The sequence below is a fragment of the Molothrus aeneus genome, unplaced genomic scaffold (assembly GCF_037042795.1).
Source record: "Molothrus aeneus isolate 106 unplaced genomic scaffold, BPBGC_Maene_1.0 scaffold_30, whole genome shotgun sequence".
Lineage (NCBI taxonomy): Eukaryota > Metazoa > Chordata > Aves > Passeriformes > Icteridae > Molothrus > Molothrus aeneus.
The window spans coordinates 2,752,622-2,775,519 of NW_027098964.1; the positions used below are offsets into that span (position 1 = coordinate 2,752,622).

General features: G+C 68.6%; 3 protein-coding genes across 3 annotated transcripts; 2 read left to right on the top strand and 1 right to left on the bottom strand.

Moving 5' to 3' along the window:
- Positions 1-89: 89 nt before the first annotated feature.
- Positions 90-6,835, bottom strand: MAP3K11 (mitogen-activated protein kinase kinase kinase 11). The gene is made up of 10 exons (XM_066570362.1): positions 6,097-6,835; positions 5,198-5,378; positions 4,392-4,540; positions 3,986-4,155; positions 2,913-3,144; positions 2,420-2,533; positions 2,265-2,331; positions 2,065-2,141; positions 846-1,679; positions 90-601 (listed from the first exon to the last, which is right to left on the bottom strand). The coding sequence occupies exons 1-10, from the start codon at positions 6,833-6,835 to the stop codon at positions 474-476; spliced, it is 2,691 nt and encodes an 896-aa protein (XP_066426459.1). The 3' UTR covers positions 90-473.
- Positions 6,836-8,413: 1,578 nt separating this feature from the next.
- LOC136569873 (pecanex-like protein 3) lies at positions 8,414-12,425 on the top strand. The gene is made up of 8 exons (XM_066570227.1): positions 8,414-8,594; positions 9,480-9,679; positions 9,959-10,043; positions 10,135-10,177; positions 10,265-10,417; positions 11,109-11,255; positions 11,922-12,040; positions 12,225-12,425. Exons 1-8 carry the CDS (start codon positions 8,439-8,441, stop codon positions 12,423-12,425), a joined length of 1,104 nt encoding a protein of 367 aa, XP_066426324.1. The 5' UTR covers positions 8,414-8,438.
- Positions 12,426-12,639: 214 nt separating this feature from the next.
- LOC136569874 (signal-induced proliferation-associated protein 1-like) lies at positions 12,640-22,548 on the top strand. Its single transcript, XM_066570228.1, has 15 exons — positions 12,640-13,354; positions 13,789-13,910; positions 14,165-14,350; positions 15,294-15,468; positions 15,972-16,075; positions 16,416-16,573; positions 17,103-17,871; positions 18,588-18,859; positions 19,544-19,783; positions 20,183-20,255; positions 20,380-20,449; positions 21,104-21,202; positions 21,871-21,922; positions 22,012-22,072; positions 22,450-22,548. The coding sequence occupies exons 1-15, from the start codon at positions 12,640-12,642 to the stop codon at positions 22,546-22,548; spliced, it is 3,195 nt and encodes a 1,064-aa protein (XP_066426325.1).
- The last annotated feature ends 350 nt before the right edge of the window (positions 22,549-22,898 follow it).

Below are 22,898 nucleotides of genomic sequence, written 5' to 3' on the forward strand. Positions count from 1 at the left end.
GGGGGTGGGACCCCCAAACACAGCGACCCCCCCCATTTTCGGCCCCCCAGGGCAGGACGAGGCGGCCCCGGCAGTTTTGGGGTCTCGGGAGTTTTATTTGGTCACAGGCGCCCCCCGAAGCTCCCGGGACCCCCGTCCAGTGTCGGGACCGCCCGGGGGCGGGGCTTCCGCCCAGGGGGCGGGGCCGCAGCGCGCCCACCAATCAGGGCGGAGCTTCCTGGTTTGCCCCAGGAGGGGGCGTGGTTTCCTGCCGTAAGGCCCCGCCCAGATGGGGCGGGGCTTTTGTAATGCCCTTTGCTTTGACCAATGGCGCGCCGGCGTGGGCGGGGCTTCCGCCTCGTAGCTGTCAATCACAACCCGGCGGGGAGTAGCCTGCGGTGCGGGCGGGGCTTGCTGCTGTCAATCCGTCCCTCGCGGCCGCTCATTGGTCAGCGGAGGGTGGCGGGGGCGGGTCCAAAGCGCGGTGGGCGCTCTCATTGGTCGGTGAAGGGGTCTCGGGGGCGGGGCTCGGAGGGAGCCGGGGCCCGGCGCGGCCCCGCGGACACGAAGCTCCAGGGATCGATGCGGGGGCGGAGCGGGGAGGGGCGGGGCCGGGCGGGGCCTGCGGAGAAGGGCGGGGCTTGGGGGCGGGGCGATCACCCCCGAACCCCAAAACTGCCCCGCGACCCCCAAAACTCCCCTGAGACCCCCCAAAACTGCCCCGCGACCCCCCCAGAACTGCCCCAAACTCCCCCAGAACACCCCATCAGTGCCCCCACTGCCCACCAGAACCCCAAATCTGCCCCACGACCCCCCAGAACTGCCCCAAATCCCCCCCAGACCCCCACCCCCCCAGTCCCATTTACCCCACTCGGGGGTCCCGGCTGGGCTCAGCTCTCGGGGTCTCCGAGCCCCCCGGGGTGACGGCTGCAGCCCCAGCTCGGGGGTCCCAGGGGTCCGGGCACGACGTGGCTCAGGGGTCCCGGGGGTCCCGGGGGTCCCGGGGGTCCGGGCTCGGCCCTGCTCGGGGGTCCCGGGGGTCCCGGGGGTCCTGGCTCCCCCTTGATCGGGGGTCCACGACCAATTCAGCTCCAGGGTCCTGGGGGTCCGGGCTGGCCTCTGCTCGGGAGTCCCGGGGGTCCTGGGGGTCCCGGGGGTCCGGACTCCACTCGGATCCGGGGTCCCGGGGATCCGGGCTCGCCCCTGCTCGGGGGTCCCGGGGGTCCCGGGGGTCCGGAGCCCGCTGGGATCGGGGGATCCGGGGCTCCGTGCTCGGCTCGGCTCAGGGGTCCTGGGGGTCCCGGGGGTCCGGAGCCCGCTGGGATCGGGGGATCCGGGGCTCCGTGCTCGGCTCGGCTCAGGGGTCCTGGGGGTCCCGGGGGTCCGGAGCCCGCTGGGATCGGGGGATCCGGGGCTCCGGGCTTGGCTCGGCTCGGGGGTCCCGGGGCTCCAGGCACGCCCGGTCTCGGGGGTCCCGGGTGACTCGGGGGACCCCAGGGTGCGCTCCCAGCGGCGGGGGGAGAGGCGCAGGAGGCCGGGGGAGGGCGGGGGGCTTCGGGGGGATTCGGGGGGCGCCAACTCCCGGCCCAGCCCCAGCGACGCCAGCAGGGCCGAGCCCTTGAGCAGCGCCCGCCGCAGCAGCCGGGGGGTCCCTCCCCGAGACCCCCGACCCTCCTCAGCCTCCGGGGGCCCGGCCTCGCCTGCGGGACACGGCGGGGTCAGCGTGGGGAGGGGGCGGGAGGAGGGTGGGGGGTGGAGGTGTTGGGGAAGGGTGCGCAGGGGGGCGCCCCAGGTGCTCGGGGAGGGGTCCCAGGTGTGCATAGGGGATGTTCCAGGTGTTTAGGGGGGTTCCCAGGGTGGTTGGGGAGGGGTCCCAGGAGTTTGTGGGGAGGGGTCCCAAGTGTTTGGTGGGATCCCAGGTGTTCATGGTGGGGTTCTCGGGGAGTTTGGGGGGTCCCAGATGTTTGGGGATGGGTCCCAGGTGTTGGGGATGGGTCCCAGGTGTTGACAAGGGGTCCCAGGTGTTGGGGGAAGGGTGCTCAGGGGTGGGACCCCCCCCCCAGCCCCGAGCCCACCCGGACCCACCGTTGGGGGAGGCGTCCCCCGGGCTCAGCTCCTCCGTGTCCAGGTACCAGGTGGTCTCGTCCGGCCGGAGGCGGCGCCTGGGGGGGAACACCCGAGGGTCCGGAGGATGGGGAGGGGGGGGGGGTTCCGGTGTTCAGAGACCCCTCCCCAGACCCCCACGAGGGATTGGGGGACGGGGGGTGGGGGGGGACGACACTCACCTGCCATTGGGGGCACCGCCCCGCCCCCCGCGGCCCCGCGGCGGCTCCTCCTCCTCCTCGGGCTCCACTGGGGACACACGGGGGGGGGACACACAGGGGAGGGGTCACACAGGGGATGTCACCACCCCCACCCCCCCGGGGATGACGTCACTCACGCTGGATGGCGCGCAGGCGGGGGAAGGGCGGGGATTCCCCCGGCCCATCCTCGGGGTCGTGGCTCCGGGGGTCCCCCCCAGGGGATGCCTGGACAGTCAGGCGGTGCTTGAAATCTGGGGAGGGGGGAGCGCCGCGGTCAGCAGAGCCCCAAAACCCCCCCCAAAAAAACACCCCAAAAGGCACCCACACACCCTTCAGCACCCCAAAATCCCCAGAGCCCCAAAAGCCCCCTGGCTCCCTCAGGACCCCCCAAATCCCCTGGGCCCCCAAAGCCCGCAACACTCCTAAAGTCCCAAACACCCCCAAAGCTCCTCCAGACCCCCAAATCCCCCAAGCCCACTCCATCTCCCCTAAGACCCCCTAGAACCCCCCATCCTTCCAAACCCCAAATCCCCCCTTCTCCCCCAAACCCCCCCCAAAACCCCAGCACCACCAAATCCTCCCCACCCTCCCTTTCCCCCCATCCCGAAGCCCCCAGCCCCATTTCCCCACCCTGGGGCATTCCGATGAGATCCGCCGGTTTCCGCGGCCTCCTGAAGGGGGGTCTGCGTCTCTTGGGGGCCGGGGGGGGCCGGGGGGGTCCCCTGAGCATGAGGCTGAGCTCCCGCTCCAGCACCTCGAGCTCCCTGCGGGCCACGGCGGCCTCGCGCTGCCGCAGCGCCTCGGCCTGGGAGCGCTGGGCCCGCGAGGCCCTGGCCACGGCCTCCTCCCGGCTGCGCAGCTCCTGGGGGGCACCGCACACCGGGGGGGTCGGGGGGCTGTGGGGGCTGCGGGGGCGTGGGGGTCATGGGGGCCATGGGGGCAATGGGGTCAATGGGGACAATGGGGACGATGAGGACAATGGGGACAATGGGGACAATGGGGGCAGTGGGACAATGGGGTCATGGGGATGATGAGGACAGTGGGGTCATGAGGACAATGTGGTCATGGGGACAATGGGGACAATGGGGACAATGGGGTCATGGGGACAATGGGGACAATGGGGACGATGAGGACGATGGGGTCATGGGGACAATGGGGACAATGGGGACAATGGGGGCAATGGGGTCATGGGGACAATGGGGACAATGGGGACAATGGGGTCATGGGGGCGCCGAGTGGCAGCAAAGCAGGGCAGGGCCAATGGGGAGGGGTTTGGGGGTCTCAGAGGGGTTTTGGGGGGTCCTGGGATGGTGAAGGGGTCCAAGGGGGTCTGGGGGCGTCTCTGGGGGGTGCTAAGGCTTGGGGGGTGTTGCAGGTTTTAGGGGGTACTCTGAGAGTTGGGGAGGGGTCCCAGGTGTTGGGGAGGGGTCCCAGGTGCAAACAGGGGTGCCCCAGGAGTTTGGGGGGGTCCCAGGTATTTGGGGAGGGGTCCCAGATGTTGAGGGGGGGGTTCCCAGATATTCATGGAGGGGTCCCAGGAGTTTGGGGACAGGTCCCAGCTTCTCAAGGGGGTGCCCCAGGAGTTTTTGGGGGGGTGCCCCAGGTGTTTGTGGGGTCCCAGCTGTCGAGGATGGGTCCCAGCTTCTCAGGGGGGTGCCCCAGGAGTTTGGGGGGGTCCCAGGAGTTTTTTGGGGGGTCCCCACCTTCTCCCTGGCCCTGAGCTCGTCGAAGAGCCCCTGGATCTCGCGGCGCCAGGACTCCTGCAGGGAGTGGAAGGACTCGGGGGGCCCCAGCCCGGCCGGCTCCAGCCCCCCCAGGCGCCGCAGGATGGTCCCGAAGCCCGGCCGCCGGTGGGGGTCCTGCTCCCAGCAGGCTGGGGGGGCAACCGGGGGGCTTGGGGGGGCTCCTGAGGGACCCCCATACCCCACAGGTACCCCACAGGTACCCCCCAGGTACCCCCAGAACCCCAGGGATCCCAGCACCCCCAAACTCCTGCAGACCCACAACCCCCCAACCCCTCTGATTGCCCACGACACCCCAAACCCCCCCGGCCCCACAGAACCCCCCAGCCCCCCCCAGCCCCCCCAAGCCCCCCAGGACCCCCCGTACCTGCCATGAGCTGGGCGAAGGGCGGGGGGCAGGTGGTCGGGATGGGCAGGGTCAGTTTGTTGACGGCCACCCCATAAGCCACGGCCAAGCCGTCAATGCCCCGGTACGGCACCTCCCCGGTCAGCAGCTCCCACAGCAGCACCCCATAACTTTAGGGGGGCAGGAGAAAGGGGTCAGACCCCCTAAAACCACCCCACAACTCTCCAGGTGCCCCCCGTAAAGTACCCAAACCTGCATCTCCGTGACCCCACAAATGGGCACCCTAAATCATCCATGGGCATCCCCAAAACTGCCACAGCACCCTAAAGCTGCCAGGGATACCCTAAAGTTACCTGGGGCATCGCTGTGGGGTCTCTATAGGGTCCCTATGGGGTCCCTGTGGGGCAGGGTACCTATGGGGTCCCTATGGGGTTTTTATGGGGTCCCTGTGGGGTCTCTATGGGGTTTCTATGGGGTCCCTATGGGGTTTCTATGGGTCCCTGTGGGATCTCTATAGGGTCCCTAGGGGGTACCTGTGGGGTCTCTATGGGGTTTCTATGGGGTCCCTGTGGGGTCTCTATAGGGTCCCTAGGGGGTACCTGTGGGATCTCTATGGGGTCCCTGTGGGGTCTCTATAGGGTCCCTAGGGGGTACCTGTGGGGTCTCTATGGGGTTTCTATGGGGTCCCTGTGGGGTCTCTATAAGGTCCCTAGGGGGTACCTATGGGATCTCCATGAGGTCTCTATGGGGTCCTTATGGGCACCCCAAAATCCACCCCGAACCCCGAGTTCCGCCCCCCCCCACGACCCCCCAGGACCCCTGCCCACCTCCAGACGTCGCTGCCCTTGGAGAAGGTGGATGCCCGGATCACCTCGGGGGCCATCCAGGCGTAGGTGCCGGCCGCGCTCATCTTGGTCGTTCGCTGCCACTCGCGGGCCAGCCCGAAATCGGTGATTTTCAGCGTCTTCCCGCTCACATCGTCCCCCACCACGGGCTGGGCCAGCAGAACTGGGGGGGAACGGGGTCAGGGACACCCCCAAAGTGCGACCCGACCCCCCCACACATATGGGGTCTCCTTCCCAGCCTGGAAACCGCGGGGTCTGCAGCCCTGTACTGGTGGGGACAGGCGGGAGCCCCATCCCGGGGATGTGGGGACACCAATATTTGGGATTCCTCGTTCTGGGGACCCCAATATCCGGGATTCCCTACCCTGGGGACCCCAATATCCGGGATTCCTCACCTTGGAGACCCCATTATCTGAGATTCCTCACCCTTGAGGACCCCAATATCTGGGATCCCCCACCTTGGAGACCCCAATATCTGAGATTCCTCACCCTTGACGACCCCAATGTCTGAGATTCCTCCCTCTGGAGACCCCAATATCTGAGATTCCCCACCCTGGTGACCCCAATGTCTGGGATCTCTCCACCTTGAGGACCCCAATATCTGAGATCCCCCACCTTAGAGGACCCCAATATCTGAGATCCCCCACCTTTGAGGACCCCAATATCTGGGATTCCTCACTGTGGGGACCCCAATATCTGGGATCTGCCACCATTGGGGACCCCAATATCTGTGATCCCCTACCCTGTGGACCCCATCATCTGGGATACCCCACCCTTGGAGACAGTGGGGACCCCAATATCTGGGATCCCCCACCCTTGAGGACCCTGATAACCGCTCTCCCACCCCGCTACCCCCAACCACCCCCACCCCCAAACCTCACCATTGCTGGACTTGAGGTCTCGGTGAATGAGGGGCACGGGGGTCCCGGAGTGCAGGTACCGCATCCCCCGAGCCACCTGGCGAGCCCAGTCCAGCAGGACGGCGGGGGGGACCCTCCGGCCGGCCAGGGCCCTGGAGAGCGGCCCCCCCGCCGCAAACTCCATCACCAGGCACAGGTGGGGGGGCTCCAGGCACACGGCTCTCAGCGCCACCACGTTGGGGTGTCGCAGGCGGGCGTAGAGCCGCGCCTCCCGCCGCAGGCTCGCCGCCCCCGCCGCCCCCGCGTCGCCCCTCGCCGCCTTCACCGCGACCACCTGGCCCCGCCAGGTACCCCGGAAAACGCGGCCGAAACCCCCGGCACCGATCACCTCCTCCAGCCGCAGCTCCCCGAAGGCCGCCCGGGCCGGTTCCCAACCGCCCGGTGGCGACGGGGAACGGGAACCGGCCGGGGAGGGAGGGGACGGGGAACGGGAGCCCCCCGGGGATGGAGGGGACGGGGAACGGGAGCCCCCCGGGGATGGGGAGGGGGAGCGGGACCCCTGGGGGGAGAGGGGAAAAGGGGAGCGGGACCCCCCCTCGGGGGAGGGGGAACGGGACCCCCCCCTTGGGAAGGGGGGGAAAGGGGAGCGCTGCGGGAAAAGGGGGGACAGGGAAAAGGGGGACGGGGAGAGGGGAGGGGAGGGGGAGTGAGACCCCGCCGGGGGGGATGGGGAGGGGGGCGATGCCCGACCCCACTCCATGGGGTGCGACCCCCCCCCAGCCCCGGCTCGCTGGGGGGGGCTTGGGGGGGGTCCTGAAGCTGCTCGGGGGGCTTAGGGAGCCCCTGGGGGTGCCCGGGGGAGGTCTCTGGGTGCCCAGAGGGGTCCTATGGGTGCCAGGGGGTCCCCATGGGGTCCCTTTTTATATCCTGGGGGGGTCACTGGGGTCACCTGAGCCCTGCAGGTGCTGCCTGTGGGGTCTGACAGTTCTGGGGGTCCCCGTGCAGCCCCCTCGGGGGGTCCAGGGGGTCCCTATGGATTCCGGGGCTCCCTATAGATCCTGGGGGTCCCAATGGATCCCCTGGGGTCCCTATGGATTCCTGGGGGTCCCTATAGATCCCGGGGGTCCCAGTAGGTCCCTATAGATCCTGGGGGTCCCTATAGATCCTGGGGGTCCCTATGGATTCCTGGGGGTCCCTATAGATCCCGGGGGTCCCTATAGATCCCGATGGTCCCGGTGGTCCCTGGGGGTCCCGGTAGGTCCCTATAGATCCTGGGGGTCCCTATAGATCCCGGGGGTCCCTGCGGGATCCCTGGGGGTCCCTATGGATCCCGGTGGTCCCTGGGGGTCCCTACAGATCCCGGGGCTCCCCGCGGTCCCGGTTACTCCTCGCGGTTCCTATCGCTCCCCGGGGATCTCCCCGATCCCGGTGGCTCCAAAGGGTCCCCGCAGCCCCCCCGGGAGTCCCCGCGCCCCCTCCCCACCCACCACAACCCCCCGCAGCCCCCCCGGTCCCTTCCCTCCCCGTGCCCCGTCCCCTCCTCCCCGTCCCGTCCCCCGGGGCCCCCCTCGCCCCGTCCCGTCCCCGCCTGGTCCCGCCGGAGCCCCCGCGGCCCGGGGCGGGGGGGGGGGAGGAGGAAGCGGCGTCCGGCGGCGTCCCCGGGGGGGGGGCAGGGGGCGGCCCGGCCGCTCTGGGCTCCCGGGGGTCCGGCGGATCCCCGCGCTGGCTGAGGCGGCCCCGGGAAGGCGGAGCCGGGACATTGTCACCGGGACAAAGGAAAAGGAACCAGCGCCGGACGGGGCGGGCCGGGGGCACCGGACGCCGTGGGTGGGGGGCAGGGGTGGGGGGGGGAAGGACCGGACGAGAGAGGCCGGAGCGGGGAGGGGGGAGCGGCGCTGAGCCCGGGACCCCCGCACGGGGCTGGGGGAGGCGCTGCTGCCCCCGGTGGGCTCACGGGACACCGTGAGCGGGGCGGAGGGGCGGGTCCGGGCCCGGATACCGGGGTGGGGAGGGGTCCCGGGGTGGGGAGGGGTCCCGTGCGCGCCCCCCGCCCTTCCCCGCTCTCCACCAAGGCCGGGGTGCGGCGCCGCCCGCAGCCGCTGGGGGGCGCCCTCCGCGCTCCGGGGGCACGGCGGGGCTTGGCCACGCCCACACCCGGAAAGAGGCGTGGCTTATCCCCGAAAGGGCGGGGTAACAAAAGGGGCGTGTCCACAGCGAGGGGGCGCGGTTTGTCTCTGTGACGTAAAAATCGCGCGCACCCGGAAGCGGCGCCGGGAGCCCGGGGAGGGCTCGGGGGGTCCCGGGGAGGGCTCGGGGGGTCCCGGGGAGGGCTCGGGGGGTCCCGGCGGGGTCCCGGCGCCGCCATGGCGGGGGAGGCGGTGCTGCAGGTGCTCCGGCAGGGCGTGTGGGCCTCGCTGACCGGCGGCTGCTTCCTGGAGCCGCAGCTGGGAGCGTTCGCCAACTGCGTGCGGCTCTACGTGTGGCTCTTCCTGCTGGGGCTGCCCCTCGGGCTCTACTCGGTGAGAACGGGGCCACCGGGGGGTCCGGGAGGGGGTTCGGGGGGATCAGGGGGGCTCTGAGGCGAGGGGGAGGAGTTGAGGGGGGGTTCTGTGGAAATGGCGGGATTTGGGGTCTTTGAGGGTATTTAGGGGAGTCTTTGGAGGAGGTTTTAGGGGGGTCTTTGAGGGTATTCAGGGGGGTCTTTAGGAGAGTCTTTGAGGGTCTTTATGGGGGTCTTTAGGAGAGTCTTTGAGGGTCTTTATGGGGGTCTTTAGGAGAGATTTTAGGGGGTCTTTAAAGGGTCTTTAGAAGGATCTTTAAGGGTCTTTAGAGGAGATCTTTGAGGGGTCGTTAGGGGGGTCTTTAGAGGATGTTTATGGGGACTTTAGGGAGTCTTTACAGGGGACTTTAGAGGGTATTTAGGGGTCTTTATGGGTGTCATTAGAGGGGACTTTAGGAGGACTCTTTGGGTGTTTATGGGGGTCTTTGGGGGCCTTTATGGGCGTCTTCGGGGGATCTTTAGGGGAGTCTTTAGGAGGTCTTTGAGGGTCTTTAAAGGGGTCTTTAGAGGATGTTTATTGAGACTTTAGGGAGTCCTTATAGGGGACTTTAGAGGGTCTTTAGGGGTATTTATGGGTGTCTTTAGGGATGTCTTTAGAGGGGACTTTAGGAGGGCTCTTTGGGAGCTCTTTGGGGGTCTTTAGACGGATCTTTGGGGGGAATTTAGAGGGATCTTTACGGGGTTCTTTAGAGAAGTCTTCAGGAGTTCCTCGAGGGTCTTTACAGGGGTCTTTAGGAGCATTAATGGGTATCTTTAGGTGGGGTATTTGGGGCTCTTTGGGGGGCTCTTGGGGGCTCTCTGGGGGCTCTTTGAGTGCTGCTGACCCCCCCCTGCCCGAGATCAGGCGCTGCCCCCGTCCCGGGCCGTGCCCGCCCTGTACTGTGCCCTGGTGGCCGCGTTCTTCGGGGCCGTCAAGGCCGTGACGTTCCGGCTGCACGCCCGCCTCGACCGGGACCGGGACCAGCACCGGGGGGGAGACCCCGAGGGGGGGGCGGCGGCGCTGCTGCCCCCCCGCAGCCCCCGGCAGCCCCCAGGGACCCCCGCGTGAGTCTGAGGGGCTGGGGGGGTTGGGGAGGGTCTCCCGGCCCTTTTTCTGGGGGTTCTGAGGGTGTTTGGGGGAGGCTGGGGAGGGGTCTGGGGGTCACTTGGTGCTCCCCCCCCGCCTCCAGGGACCCCCGGGTTAGTCTGAGGGGTTGGGGGTCCCCCCCTTCTTTTTTTGGGGAGGGGTCTGGGGGGTGGTGATGGGGTTGGGGGAGGGATCTGGGGGGATTTGGGGGTCACCTCGTGTGTGTCCCCCCCCCGACCTCTGTCCCCCCCTCACAGCCCCCCCGGGGGGGCTCTGGAGCTCTCGGTGCTGCGGTGGCCGAGCGCGACCCCCCCTCAACTCTGCGGCTTCAACCAACTCTCGGTGAGTGGGGGGGGGGCACAGGGACACCCCCCCCCCCCCAAAAACACAGAGACCCCCCCCCCTTCACCCACCTGGTGTCACCTGTCCCCAGGAGCTGCTGCCACACCTGGACACGGCCACCAATGGGGCTGGGGGTGAGCGACAACGGGGACCCCCCCCCGGCTCTGGGACCCCCCCAGGGCCTCAGGACCCCCCCAAACCCCCTCTGTGTCCCCCCCCAGAGCTCCAGGGCATCCTCACGGCCGCTGACCGGGACTGGCTCCGCTCGGGGGGGGCGTCCCAAGGGGGGGTCTCCAATGATGGGGCTGGGGGCGATGCCAGGACCCCCCCACTGAGCCCCCTCCCCCCTCCTGCGGGGCTGGGGGTCCCGCCTGGCAGCCCCCCCCCATCCCCCCCCCTCCCCGGGGACCCCCCCAGGACCCCCCCTTGAGTTGGGGGGGGGCTCTGAGGGTGAGGCAGGTGAGACCCCCACACCCCCATCCCCCCCCGCGGTGGAATTTCAGTGGGGGGACCCTAAAATGGGAGGGGGGGGTCCAGCCCTGTAATGGGGGGGGTCACTGGGGCATTTTGGGGGGGTCCAGCCCCGTAATGGGGGGCTGGGGAGGGCGGATCCCCCAGAAATGAGGGGGGCTGGGCTTGGGGGGGGGTTCCCTGAGGTTGGGGGGGGTCCCTGGGATTTGGGGGGGGTCCCGGGTGCTGGGGGTGAGGGGTCCTGCCCTAAACCCGGGGATGTTGGGGCGGAGGGGGGCGGGGTTTTGGGTGCCATTTTGGGGGTTCCCCACCTCGTTTTTGGCCGTTTTTTTTGGGCCGAGTCCTGGCTGCGATAAAAGAGCAATCAATTAATTAATTAATTAATTAATAAAGTTCCTAACGGTTCCAACCTTTTTTTCGGTGTTTTTGGTTTTATTTTTTATTTTTTTGCTTTTCCCGCCACTCTCAGAACCGGGGGGGGGGCACACAAACACCTGACCCTAAAATGGGGAGGGGGCTGCAATGGATTCTGGGGGGGGAGGGGGGGGGTCTGAGGGACTCTTTGAGCCCCCCCCCCCCCCCCCCGGTTGGGAGGAAGCGGCAGAAGGGAAGGGTGGGGGCGGGGCGGGGGGGGCGCGGCCGCTCGGAGCCGCTGGAGCCGCTCGGAACGGGGGGTCCGGCACGGCCGGGACCCCCCCGGGACCCCCCCCGGGACGGTGACAGTGACGGGAGGGGCCGCAGGTAGGAACTGGGGGGGTTTGTATTGAGGGGGGGGTCTCACCCTCGGTTGGGGGCGTTTCTCAGGCGTCTCTTGTCCCCCCACAACCCCGCGACCACCCCGAAATTTTGTCCCCGACCGCCCCCCCCACTCCCACCACCCCTTTCCCCAGGGTCCCCCCTTTTCATGGGGGGGGTCCCAGGAGATTTGGGGGACCCCCCCCCCCCCCGATCCACCTGTCCCTGGGGGGGAGGGGATTCACCCATCTCGCACCCCCTCCCCAAAATTAACGGGGCTCAAACAGCTGGGGAGGGGTCAGGGGGGGCGGGGAGGATTTGGGGGGGGGCGGGGGGGCCCGGACGCTGCTTCCTTCGTGGGGGGGGGGCGGGGGGGAGCCGGACGCCGGAGAAGGGAAGTTGGGGGGGGGATGGGAGGGGGGGGAACTGACGCCCGAGTTCACGGCGGGGGCAAGGTCAGCAACGGGGGCTCGGCGTGGTCGGGGGGGGGTCCGGGGGGGTCTCTGGGGGTTCGGGAGACCCTCGCTGTGGGGGGGGTCACTGGGGGGAGCTCTTGGGGGGCAGAATTTCGGGGGCTGGCGGCTGCCGACACTTCCTGGATGGCAGGAAACCGCCGGCGGCGGCGCGTCCGGGCCCCCCCCAAACATCCCCCGGGTCCGCAACTTCCCCCAGGACCCCCCCCGGACACCCCCAAACCCCCCGGACCCCCCCAGACCCGCCTGGACCCCCCCCTCCCCGGAGCTGCTGGGGACATTTGGGGACACCGCGGCTTCAGGACCCGCGTGTTCGGGGTTGGGGGGGTCGGTCCCAAGTGCCTCCCCCCCCCCCCCCCGGAGCTTTTTGGGGTCCCTGAAGTGTCGGGGGGAGGTGGGGACGGGGTCTGGGGGTGTCTGGGATGGAGGGACGGACACGGAGGGACAGACGGACACGGAGAAAGGGGCGGAACCCCCTGACCCCCCCCGTGTCCCTCCCCAGGTGTCACCGGCGCCCCCCACCCCAGCGAACCCCGCGGCCGGAGCCCCCTCCCCACCCCGGGACCCCCCCATTGACCCGGCCCGGAGAGGGGCGCGTGGGAAAAGGGGCGGGGCCTCCCGCAGGCGGGAATTCGCGGGCAGCCAATCGGAGCGCGCCGCTCGTTCCCACGTTCTTCCCATTGAGAAAAAAATCCCTGCCTGAGGGATCCCCGTTACAACCGGGGCGGGCCGGGGGGGGGCTGAGACCCCCGGGTGGGCCCTGAGGAGTCCCTGAGGGTCCCTTGGGGTTCCCTGAGGATCCTGGGGGGGCCCTGGGGGTCCCGAAGTGTCTCAGGGCGGCCCTTGGGGGTCGCGGAGGGGTTGATTGAGGGGTCCTAGGGATTTTCGGAGGGGCTTTTCGGGGGGTCGGGGGAGCCATGCAGTCCGACGATCTCTTCCTCCGCAAAATGCGGGGTCCCTTGGCCCGGCCGCCCCCCTCCCCGGCCGTTGGGGGGGTCCCCCCCTCTCCTCCCCCTTCCCCGGGGGGCTCCGCCGCCCCCCCCCGGCAGCGCAGCAGCAGCGAGGCCACCCCAGGGAGACCCCCGGAAGATGGGGGGGGGTCCCCGGTGTTGGCGCCCCCCCGCAGCCGCGCCCAAAGCCACGAGGAGGCCGCGGGAGCCGTGTGGGGCAGCCCCACGTCCCCCCGATTCCGCGACCCTCTGCTGCTGCTGGGGCTGGCGGAGGCCGGGGGCGCCGACCCCGATTTCTTCCCCCGCCCACCCTGGAGCCCCCTCCTCGCCCATTACGACGTTCAGAGCATCCTGTTCGATCCCAACGAGCCCCCCCCGGGCCCCCCCAGCCTGATCTCGGGGGCTTCGGCCGCGCACCTGGAACCCGAGGAGACCCCCGGGTCCCCCTGCGCCGCCGGGCCCGAGGCGCTGGTGCTGAGCTGCCCCCGCTTCTGCTGCGAGACGGGCGGGGAGCAGCTGGAGCCGGGGTTGGGACCCCCCCGGGACCCCCCCGGGCCGGGGCAGCTGCCGAATGCGGCGGTGGCGGTGCTGGAGGAGCCCCCGGCGGGGGCGAGACCCCCGCACCCCATCGAGCACAGCGATGAGGGAGCCGAGTATTACCGCAAGTACTTCTATGGGAAAGGTGAGGCTGGGGAGGGGGGGGGGGGGAAAAGGGGGTCTGGGGGCGTCAGAGGCGGGGAGCACAACTGGGACAGCGAGGGAGAGGTGGGGAGGGGGCGGGGGAGTGGTTCTGGGGGGGGTCGGGAGGGTCCTGACCCCTCCCCAGAGCAGCAGAAGGTGCCGGGTGAGGGCGCCCAGAGCTCTGCTGGGATCGGGGGGTTCTGGGGGGGCCTGGGGGGTTTTCTGGGGGGGCTTTAGGGGGTTTGGGGGGGGGGGGTCTCGGGGGGCTGTGGGGATCCCGACCCCCGATCCCAGCCCCAAAGCATCGGAACTTGGCGGGTGAGGACGCCCAGAGAGCTCCGGTGGGACCGGGAGGGTCTGGGGGGTTTGGGGGGGCTCTGAAGGGGTTTGGGCAGTTCTGGGGCGGCTCTGAGGATCCCGACCCCCCCTCCCCAGAGCACCACAACCTGCTGGGCGAGGACCCCCGGCTGGGGCCCGTGGCCGTGTCCCTGCGGCGGGAGGAGAAGGAGGGGGCGCGGCCGCAGGTGCTGCACAGAATCATCCTGCGCAGCTGCCAGGTGAGCGGGGGGGGGGGGGTCCTGGGGGGGCCAGGTGGGGAGGGGGCGCCTCAGGGGGGAGGGGAGTCACGGGGGGGGGGGGGGAGGGAGTGAGGAGGGTCAGGGGTCGGCGGGGATGGGGGGGGAGGAGAGGCGAAATCAGCGCCCCCACCCCAAAAAGCCCCCATAGAGACCCCCCCCCTCCATCAGTGGGGGGTGTACCATGAGACCCCTCCCCAGATTAACCCCCCCACCCCAAATTAACCCCTCCCCAGCTGCGGACGCTGCGGGCATCGGTGCTGGAGGAGGCGCTGCCCCCCGGCTGCCGCCCCCCCGGGGCACGGGCGGTGCCCCCGCGGAAGCTTCTGGAAGTTCTGCTGCCCGGGCTGGCCGTGGGGGGGCTGCGGCTCGCCCCCTCCCCCGCCGTGCAGGAGACCCTCCTCAAACTGGACGAGCAGGGGGTGAGGAGGGGGCTGGGGAGGGGGGGAACGGGGGGGGGGGTGTGTTTGGGGAGGGGGATCCATGGGATCAATGGGATCCATGGGATGGGAATGGGATCCTTGGGATCAATGGGATCCATGGGATGGGAATGGGATCCTTGGGATCGATGGGATCAATGGGATCAATGTAATGGGATCAATGGGATGGGATGGATGGGATGGGATCAATGGGATCGATGTGTTGGGATCAATGGGATGGGATGGATGGGATGGGATGGGATCAATGGGATCGATGTAATGGGATCAATGGGATCGATGTGTTGGGATCAATGGGATGGGATCCATGGAAGAGGATCAATGGGATAAGGGGATCCATGGGATGTGAATGGGATCCATGGGATCCTTGGGATCAATGGGATGGAATCGATGGGATGGGATGGAATCGATGGGATGGGATCAATGGGATCGATGTGTTGGGATCAATGGGATGGGAACGATGGGATAATGGGATCGATGGGATGGGAAGGAATGGAATGGATGGGATGGGATGGGATGAGTGAGATTGGATCAAGAGGGTGGGATGGGAATGGAATCCATGGGATCAATGGGATCGATGTGTTGGGATCAATGGGATAATGAGATAATGGGATCCATGGGATGGGATAGGATGGGATGGGAATGGGATGGGATAATGGGACCCATAGGATCCATGAGATGGGATGGGATGGAATGGGATGGGGTAATGAGATGATGGGATAATGGGATGGATAGGATGGAATAATGGGATCCATGGGATGGGAATGGGATAATGGGGATGGGATGGGATCCATGGGAACGGGATAATGGGGATGGGATGGGATAATGGGGATGGGATGGGATAATGGGGATGGGATGGAACGGAACGGGGACCCCCGTGTGCGGCCCCTGTGCCCCCACACGGGGTCCCTGTGCCCCCCGCCCCCAGGTGAGCCGTCAGCGCAAGGTGGGGGTGCTGTACTGCCGGGCGGGGCAGGGCTCCGAGGAGCAGATGTACAACAACGAGGGCGCCGGGCCGGCCTTCGAGCAGTTCCTGGCCCTGCTGGGCACCCGCGTGAGGCTGCGCGGCTTCAGCGGCTACCGGGCACAGCTGGACACACGCAGTGAGCGGGACAGGGGGACATGGGGGGGACACAGGGACAGGGGGACACACAAGGACAAGGGGACACAGGGACAGGGGGACATGGAGGTGTCAGGAACCGGGGGGACATGGAAGGGACCTGGGGACATGAGGACACACAGGGACACCGGGACAGGGGGACAGTGCGGGGACAGGAGGAACACGGGGACATGTGGGGATATGGAGGGGACATGGTGGGACACAGGGACATGGAGGCACATGGGGATGTGGGGGACATGGGGGGGACAGAGAGGGGACATGGCAGGACACGGGGATAGGGGGACATGGAGGGGACATGGGGATATGGGGGACGTGGGGGGGACATGGTGGGACACAGGGACATGGGGGGGACATGGGGATGTGGGGGACCTGGGGACCCTCAGGGACACAGGGCCAGGGGGAGGGGGCTCCCTGGTGGGTCGGGGTCTCCCCGGCGGGTCGGGGTCTCCCGTTTGGGGAGGGGTCTCAGGCCGTGCCCCCCCCCAGCCGACTCCACGGGCACGCACTCGCTCTACACCACCTACCACGGCTACGAGGTGATGTTCCACGTCAGCACCATGCTGCCCTTCACCCCCCGCAACCCCCAGCAGGTACCGCGGGGAGGAGGGGTCGTGGGAGGGGTCCCAGAGAGGTCACGGGGTCACAGAGGGGTCACAGAGGGGTCACAGAGGGGTCACAGAGGGTGAGGGGGGTCCTTGTGCTGCCCTTCACCCCCCATAACCCCCAGCAGGTCCGGGGTTCTGAGGGTCGTGGGGAGGGGTCCCAGAGGGTAAGGGGGGGGTCTGTAGGGTCTGGGGTCCCCCCAGTGCTGCCCTTCACCCCCAGCAGGAGCTCAGGGAGGTTGTGGGAGCTGGGGGTCCCTCTGGAGACCCCCCTGGGACGATTTAATGCCAATTTTGGGGTCTCTGACCCCCCTTTCCCCCTCCGCAGCTGCTCCGGAAGCGCCATATCGGCAACGATATCGTGACAATCGTGTTCCAGGAGCCGGGCGCGCTCCCGTTCTCGCCGCGCGCGCTCCGCAGCCACTTCCAGCACGTGTTCCTGGTGGTGCGCGTGCACGAGCCCGGCACCCCCCGCACCGCTTACAGGTGGGGTGGGGGGGGGCTTCCAAGAGGGGTTTTGGGGGTCCCTGATGGGGTTTTGGGGGTCTCTGAGGGGTTCCGGGGTCTCAAATGGGGCTGGGGGGGGTCCCCGAGGGTATCAGATGGGGGTAGGGGGGGCTTCCAAGAGGGGTTCTGGGGGTCCCTGGGGGGTCTGGGGTCTCAAACAGGAGGGGGAGAGGTCCCTGGGGGGGTTCTGGGGGTCCCCAAGGGTCTCAAATGGGGGGGGGGGCGCCCTCGAGGGGTTTTGGGGGTCCCTGGGGGGGGGGAGTCTGGAGGTCTCCGGGGGGGTCTGGGGGTCCCCAAGGGCTCCTGAAGGGCTGGGGGGGCTTTCTGTGCACTCTGGGGGGGGGGGGGGGTCTTTGGGGTCTCTCCTGGATTTTTGGGGTCTCTCTGGGGGGGTCTCCCACAGATTTTAGGGGGGGTCTCTCCTGGATTTTTGGGGTCTCCCCCACGCATTTTTTTGCCCTCCCTTAAATCCTTTAACCCCCCCCATTTTCCCCCCCCCCCTCCACAGCGTGGCCGTGGTCCGTCCCGATGACACCCCCCCGTTCGGGCCCCCCCTGGCCGAGGGGCAGCGATTTTTGGGGGGCCTGGGGCTGCGCCCCTTCCTCCTGGCCAAAGCCATCAACGGCGAGAACGCGGCGGCGCGGGGGGGGCGCCTGGGGGCCATGGCCGCCCGCACCCGCCGCCAGTACCTGCAGGAGCTGCTGCGAGCCCACGCCGGGGGTCCCGCGCTCCCCGCGACCCCCAGGGGCCTCCCCACCCTCGGGGGGCTCCGCCGGGGGGTGGTGGGGGGCGGCGGGGGGGGTGGCGGCGGTGGTGGTGGGGGTGGGGGGGGCTCCCCCTGCGGAAATCCGGAATTGTTGGGGGGGGGCGGCGGCGGCGTGGCGGGGGCGTTGGTGTGGGGGGCTCGCGTTGAAATGGGCGGGGGTCCCGAGCTGCCCTGCCTGCTCGGAGTGGCCGCCGAACGCATCGTGGTGGTGGCGGTGGTCGCGGCGCCCCCCGCCCACCGCCAAACAGGGGGGGTCTCGAATCCTTGTGGGGTGAACTCGGAGCAGCCCCCTCCTCAAAACAACCAAGGGGTGGGGGGGGAGGAGACCCCACCCGCGCCAAAATGCGAGTCGGGGGTCGCCCCCCCGAGCCCCCTGTTCAGCTGCGCCTGCCGGGACGTGCTGGGCTGGGGCTTCAGCGAGGGGCGCCTGGAGATTTTCCACGGCCGGGGGGAGTGGATCGGGCTGAGGCTGCCCCGGGGCAGCGCCACGCAGGTGGTGGCGAGGCTGCAGGTGAGACTGGGAGCGACTGGGAGCGACTGGGAGGGGACTGGGGGTGAATGGGAGCGACTGGGAGGGACTGGGAGGGACTGGGAGCGACTGGGAGGGAGTGGGAGGGACTGGGAGCGACTGGGAGGGGACTGGGAGGGGACTGGGGGTGAATGGGAGCGACTGGGAGGGAGTGGGAGGGACTGGGGAACAACCCGGGGGTCTCTGGGGACACTGGGGACAGGACACTGGGGGGGACTGGGAGGGGATTGGGAGGGAATGGGGACAATTGGGGTCCTGGGGACAGGGACACTGAGAGGTACTGGGAGCACTGGGAGGTACTGGGGAACAACTGGGGACACTGGGGACAGTTGGGGACACTGGGGACAGGACACTGGGAGGGACTGGGAGGACTGGGAGGGAGCGGGGAGCAGCACTGGGGGGTTTTGGGGGGGGATCTCCATGGGGGTGTCCCGGTGTCCCTGAGCCGGGGGTCTCCATGGGGGTCTCCATGGGGGTCTCAGTGTCCCTGTCCCCCCCTCAGGCGGTGACCCGGGGGACTCTGAGGGGCTCTGAGGGTCTCCATGGGGGGGGGTCTCTGTCCCTGACCCGGGGGTCTCTGGGGGTTCCCTGGGGATCTTTGGGGGAACTCTGGGGGTCTCCATGGGGATCTTTGGGGGTCTCCGGGAGGGAAGGTGGGTGGGGGGGGGTCTCATTAACCCTTTCCGCCCCGTCCCCAGGCAGTCACCAGGGGCTGCGAGGCTCAGGAGCTGTCGCTGCCCAGGGGGGCCGGGGGTCGCCGCGGGTTCCGTGTGGACCCTCTGGGGGTGGTCTCGGCCGTGACCCGGTTCTCGTTCGCCGAGATCGCGGGGCTGCGGCCGGGGGCGCGGCTGCTGCGCGTGGGGCGCCGCCCCCTGCCCCGCGGAGACCCCCGCAAGCTGCGGGAGCTGCTCCGGAGACCCTCGGGACCCCTGACCCTGCTGCCCCCCGACCGCGACGGGCGGCCCCGGCGGTGAGGGAGGGGGAAATGGAGGGGGTCTGGGGTCGTGGGGACAAGGGGGGATTTGAAAAGGGGGGGATTTGGGGGGACAAGGGGGGTTTGATATGGGGGGAATTTGGGGGGGGTTTGGGAGGGTTTGAAAATGGGGGGAATTTGGGGGGGTTTGAAAAGGGGGGGATTTGGGGTGGTTTGAAAATGGGGGGAATTTGGGGGGGTTTGAAAATGGGGGGATTTGGGGGGATAAGGGGGGTTTGATATGGGGGGATTTGGGGGGGGACAAGGGGTGTTTGATATGGGGGGAATTTTGGGAGAGTTTGGGCGGTTTGAAAATGGGGGGAATTTTGGGGGAGTTTGGGGGGTTTTAGGGGCTCAGGGGGGTTGGGGAAACAAGAGGGGGCTGGAGGGGCGTGGGGGGGGCTGGGGGGAATTTGGGGGGAATGGGCAGCAAAGGGGAGTTGGAAATAGGGGGAATTTATGGGGGTCTGGTGTCGAGGGGACAAGGGGGGGTTTCAAAATGGGGGGAATTTGTGGAGGTTTGGAGGGTTTGAAAATGGGGGGAATTTGGGGGAGGTTTGGGGGGGTTTTAGGGGCTCGGGGGGGGGTTGGGGGAGGGCTCTGGAGGGTTTTGGGGGGAATGGGGGCCAAGGGGGGAATTTGGGGGGTTTGGGGGTACAGACAGGACCTGTCCCCCCCCAGGAGTTTCTCGGAGCTCTACGCTCTCGCCCTGGAGCGGGGCGGGGGCTCGGGGGGGGACCCCGGCCCTCCTGGGGACCCCCCCGGGGACATCGGGGACAGCGACAGCGACTCGGGGGGGGGGGACAGCGACGGCGGGGGGGGCCTGGGGGGGCTCTGCCCCGACCCCCTGCTGGCCCTGGATGAGCAGAGAACCCCACCCCCCCCCGGCCCCAAAAACACCCACGGAGCCCCCCCCAGCCCGTGAGTGAGCCCAGAACCCCCAAATCCTCCTGGGAACCCCCAAAATCCCACCCTGAGAGCCCCCAAATCCTCCTGGGAACCCTCAAAATCCCACCCTGGGAACCCTCAAAATCCCACCCTGGGGACCCCCAAATCCTCCTGGGAACCCTCAAAATCCCACCCTGGGAACCCCCCCCCCCCCCGGTTCCCCTTGGAACTCCCAAATTCCCTCTGGAACCCCCAAATCCCTTCTGGAAGCCCCAGATCCCCCCTGGAAACACCCAAATCCTGTCTGGGAACCCCAAAATCCCCCCCAGGAACCCCCTAATCCCACCCGGGAACCCCCAAATCGCCTCGGGGACCCCCAAACCCCCCCTGGGGACCCCCAGAATTGTCACCTCACCCGCTCTGACACCCCAGGTCCCCCCCCCTGGCTGACCCCACCCCGGACCTGCTGCTGCCACACCACAGCCCCCCCCCATCCGGGGACCCGGTGAGTCCCCGTGTGTCCCCCCATGTCCCCCAAGATCCCCCAATGTCCCCACCTCGTGTCCCCCTGTGTCCCCCAATGTCCCCCCTGCGATGTCCCCTCTGACCCCCCCCCGTGGTGTCCCCAGGGTCCCCCCCCGGATCCCGGAGCTCCTGTGGCCCCCCCGGGCCCCTCTCTGCGGCAGTCGCTGGGCAGGCGTGAGTGGCACCGACCCCCCCTTTGTCCCCACCGTGTCCCCCCCTTTCTGTCCCCCTTGTGTCCCCCCCATATCCCCCCATGCCCCTCTTTGTCCCCCTTTTGTCCCCCAGTGTCCCCCCTGTGTCCCCTCTGTGTCCCCACTTTGTCCCCCTCCATGACCCCTCTGTGTCCCCCGCTTTGTCCCCCCTATGTCCCCTCCTGTGTCCCCCTCTTTGTTCCTCCTTTTTATCCCCCCATGTCCCCCCCTTTTCCCCCTCTGTGCCCCCCCATGTCCCCTCTTTGTCCCCCTTTTCTCCCCCCATTTTGTCCCCCAGTGTCCCCCCATGTCCCCCCTTTGTTGCCCCTCCCATGTCCCCTCTTCATCCCCCTTTGTCCCCTTTTTGTCCCCCCTTTGTCCCCCCCTGTGTCCCCTCCCTTTTGTCCCCCCCTTTGCCCCCCATGTGCCCTCTTTGTCCCCCCCATGTCCCCCCCTTTCTCTCCCCCTTTTTCCCCCCCGGTGTCCCCCTGGGAATGTCCCCAAACCCCCCCAGGATGTCCCCAAACCCCCTGGGGCTGTTTCCCATCCCCCCCACCGGGGTTGTCCCTGTCCCCTCCACCCCCCCCAGGAGAGGGGGGGTCCCCACTGCTGTCCCCCCCCCCCCTCCCCCCCCCAGTGCTCTCGGGCTCCGGGGACCCCCAGGATGAGGAGTGGGACCTGATCGGGCACCTGGCCACGGCCTGCAGCGGGGTCCTGGAGGCCATCGCCCGCGGGGGTGAGGGGGTTCGGGGGCTTTGGGGGGGATTTAAGGGAGTTTGGGGGGGATTTGAGGAGGTTTTGGGAGGGTTTGGGAGGGTTTTGAGGGTCCTGGAGGCCATCGCCCACAGGGGTGAGGGGATCTGGGGGGATTTGGGGAGGATTCTGGAAGCTGGGAGAGTTTTGGGGGGTCCTAGGGGGGTTTGGAGGGGATTGGGGGAGCTTCGAGGGGGTTTTGGGGGACTTTGGGGGGCTTTAAGGGGTTTTGGGGAGGATTTTGAGGGTCCTGGAGGCCATCGCCCATGGGGGTGAGGGGATTTGGGGGCTTTGGGGGATTTTGGGGGGTTTTGAGATCATTTGGGGGGGATTCGGGGGTTTAGGGGGGCATTTGGGGGCGGCTTCAGGGGGATTTGGGAGGAATTTGGGGGGATTTTGGGGGGCTGAGGGGGAATTTGGGGGGATCCAGGGCTTTTGGGGGGCTGGGAGGGGTTGGGGGGGGATTTTTGGGGGGGGGGGGGATTTGGGGGTCCTGGAGCCATCGCCGGGAGGGATTTTTGGAGCTCGGGGGGTTTTGGGTGGATTTGTGGTATTTTTTGGGGGGGGGGGGTCGCCGGGGGTGTGGTGACAATGAGGAGGGGTCTCGGCACCCCCTAATTTGGGACCCCTCCCCAAATTCCCCCTCCCCAGGGCACCAACTCCGGGAGCTCCCCCAGCAGAGCCCGAGCCCGGCTGAGGATGAGTATGGAGGGAATGGGGGGGATTTGGGGGGGGGTCTGGGGGGGTCGCCATGAGGGTCCCACCCCCTCCTGACCCCCCCCGCCCCCGCAGGTCCCAGAGGCTCTCGGAGAAGGTGGCGCAGCTGGAAACGGCCCTGAAACGGCTGCAGGAGGTGGGGGGAACTGGGGGGGGAAATGGGGGGAACTGGGGGGGACTGGGAGGGACTGGGAGGGACTGGGAGGGAAATGGGGGGAACTGGGGGGAACTGGGAGGGAAATGGGGGGGACTGGGAGGGAAATGGGAGGGACTGGGAGGGATTGGGAGGGACTGGGGGGAACTGGGAGGGAAATGGGGGGAACTGGGAGGGATTGGGGGGGGGGGACTGGGAGGGAAAACAGAGGGGGCTGATCTGAGGGGGTCTCACGGGGGTCTCTCTGGGTTGGGGTCTCTGGGTTGGGGTCTCACGGGGGTCTCTGGGTGGGGGTCTCTGTGCTTTGGGGGTCTCACGGGGGTCTCACAGGGGTCTCTCTCTCTCTCTCTCCCCCCAAGGTCAGGACCCTCAGCAGCGGCTCCGGGGGCTCTGTGGCGGCGCCCGGCGGTTGTTGCGACCCCCGGGGACCCCCGAGAGCCCCCCCTGAACCCCCCTGACCCATCCCCGCGACCCCCAGACCACCCCCCCTTGGGGAACCCACCCTGACCCCCCAGAGCCCCCTGAGATCCCCCCCAGGACCCCTTGAAACCCCCCCCAAGGACCCCCTGACATCTCTCAGGACCCCCAGACCCCCCCCCCCTTGGGGACCCCCAGAGGTGCCCCCCAAACCCCCCCCCCCGAGGGCTGTGGGACCCCGCAGGACTCGGGGACGCCCTCCCCATCCCCCCCCCCCCGCTAACTGTGAAACTGAAGCTGTGACACCCCCCCCGTGTCCCCTCCCCCTCCATGTGACACTGGAACACCCTCAGGGCCCCCCCTCAAATGTGACGATGTGACACTGGGACCC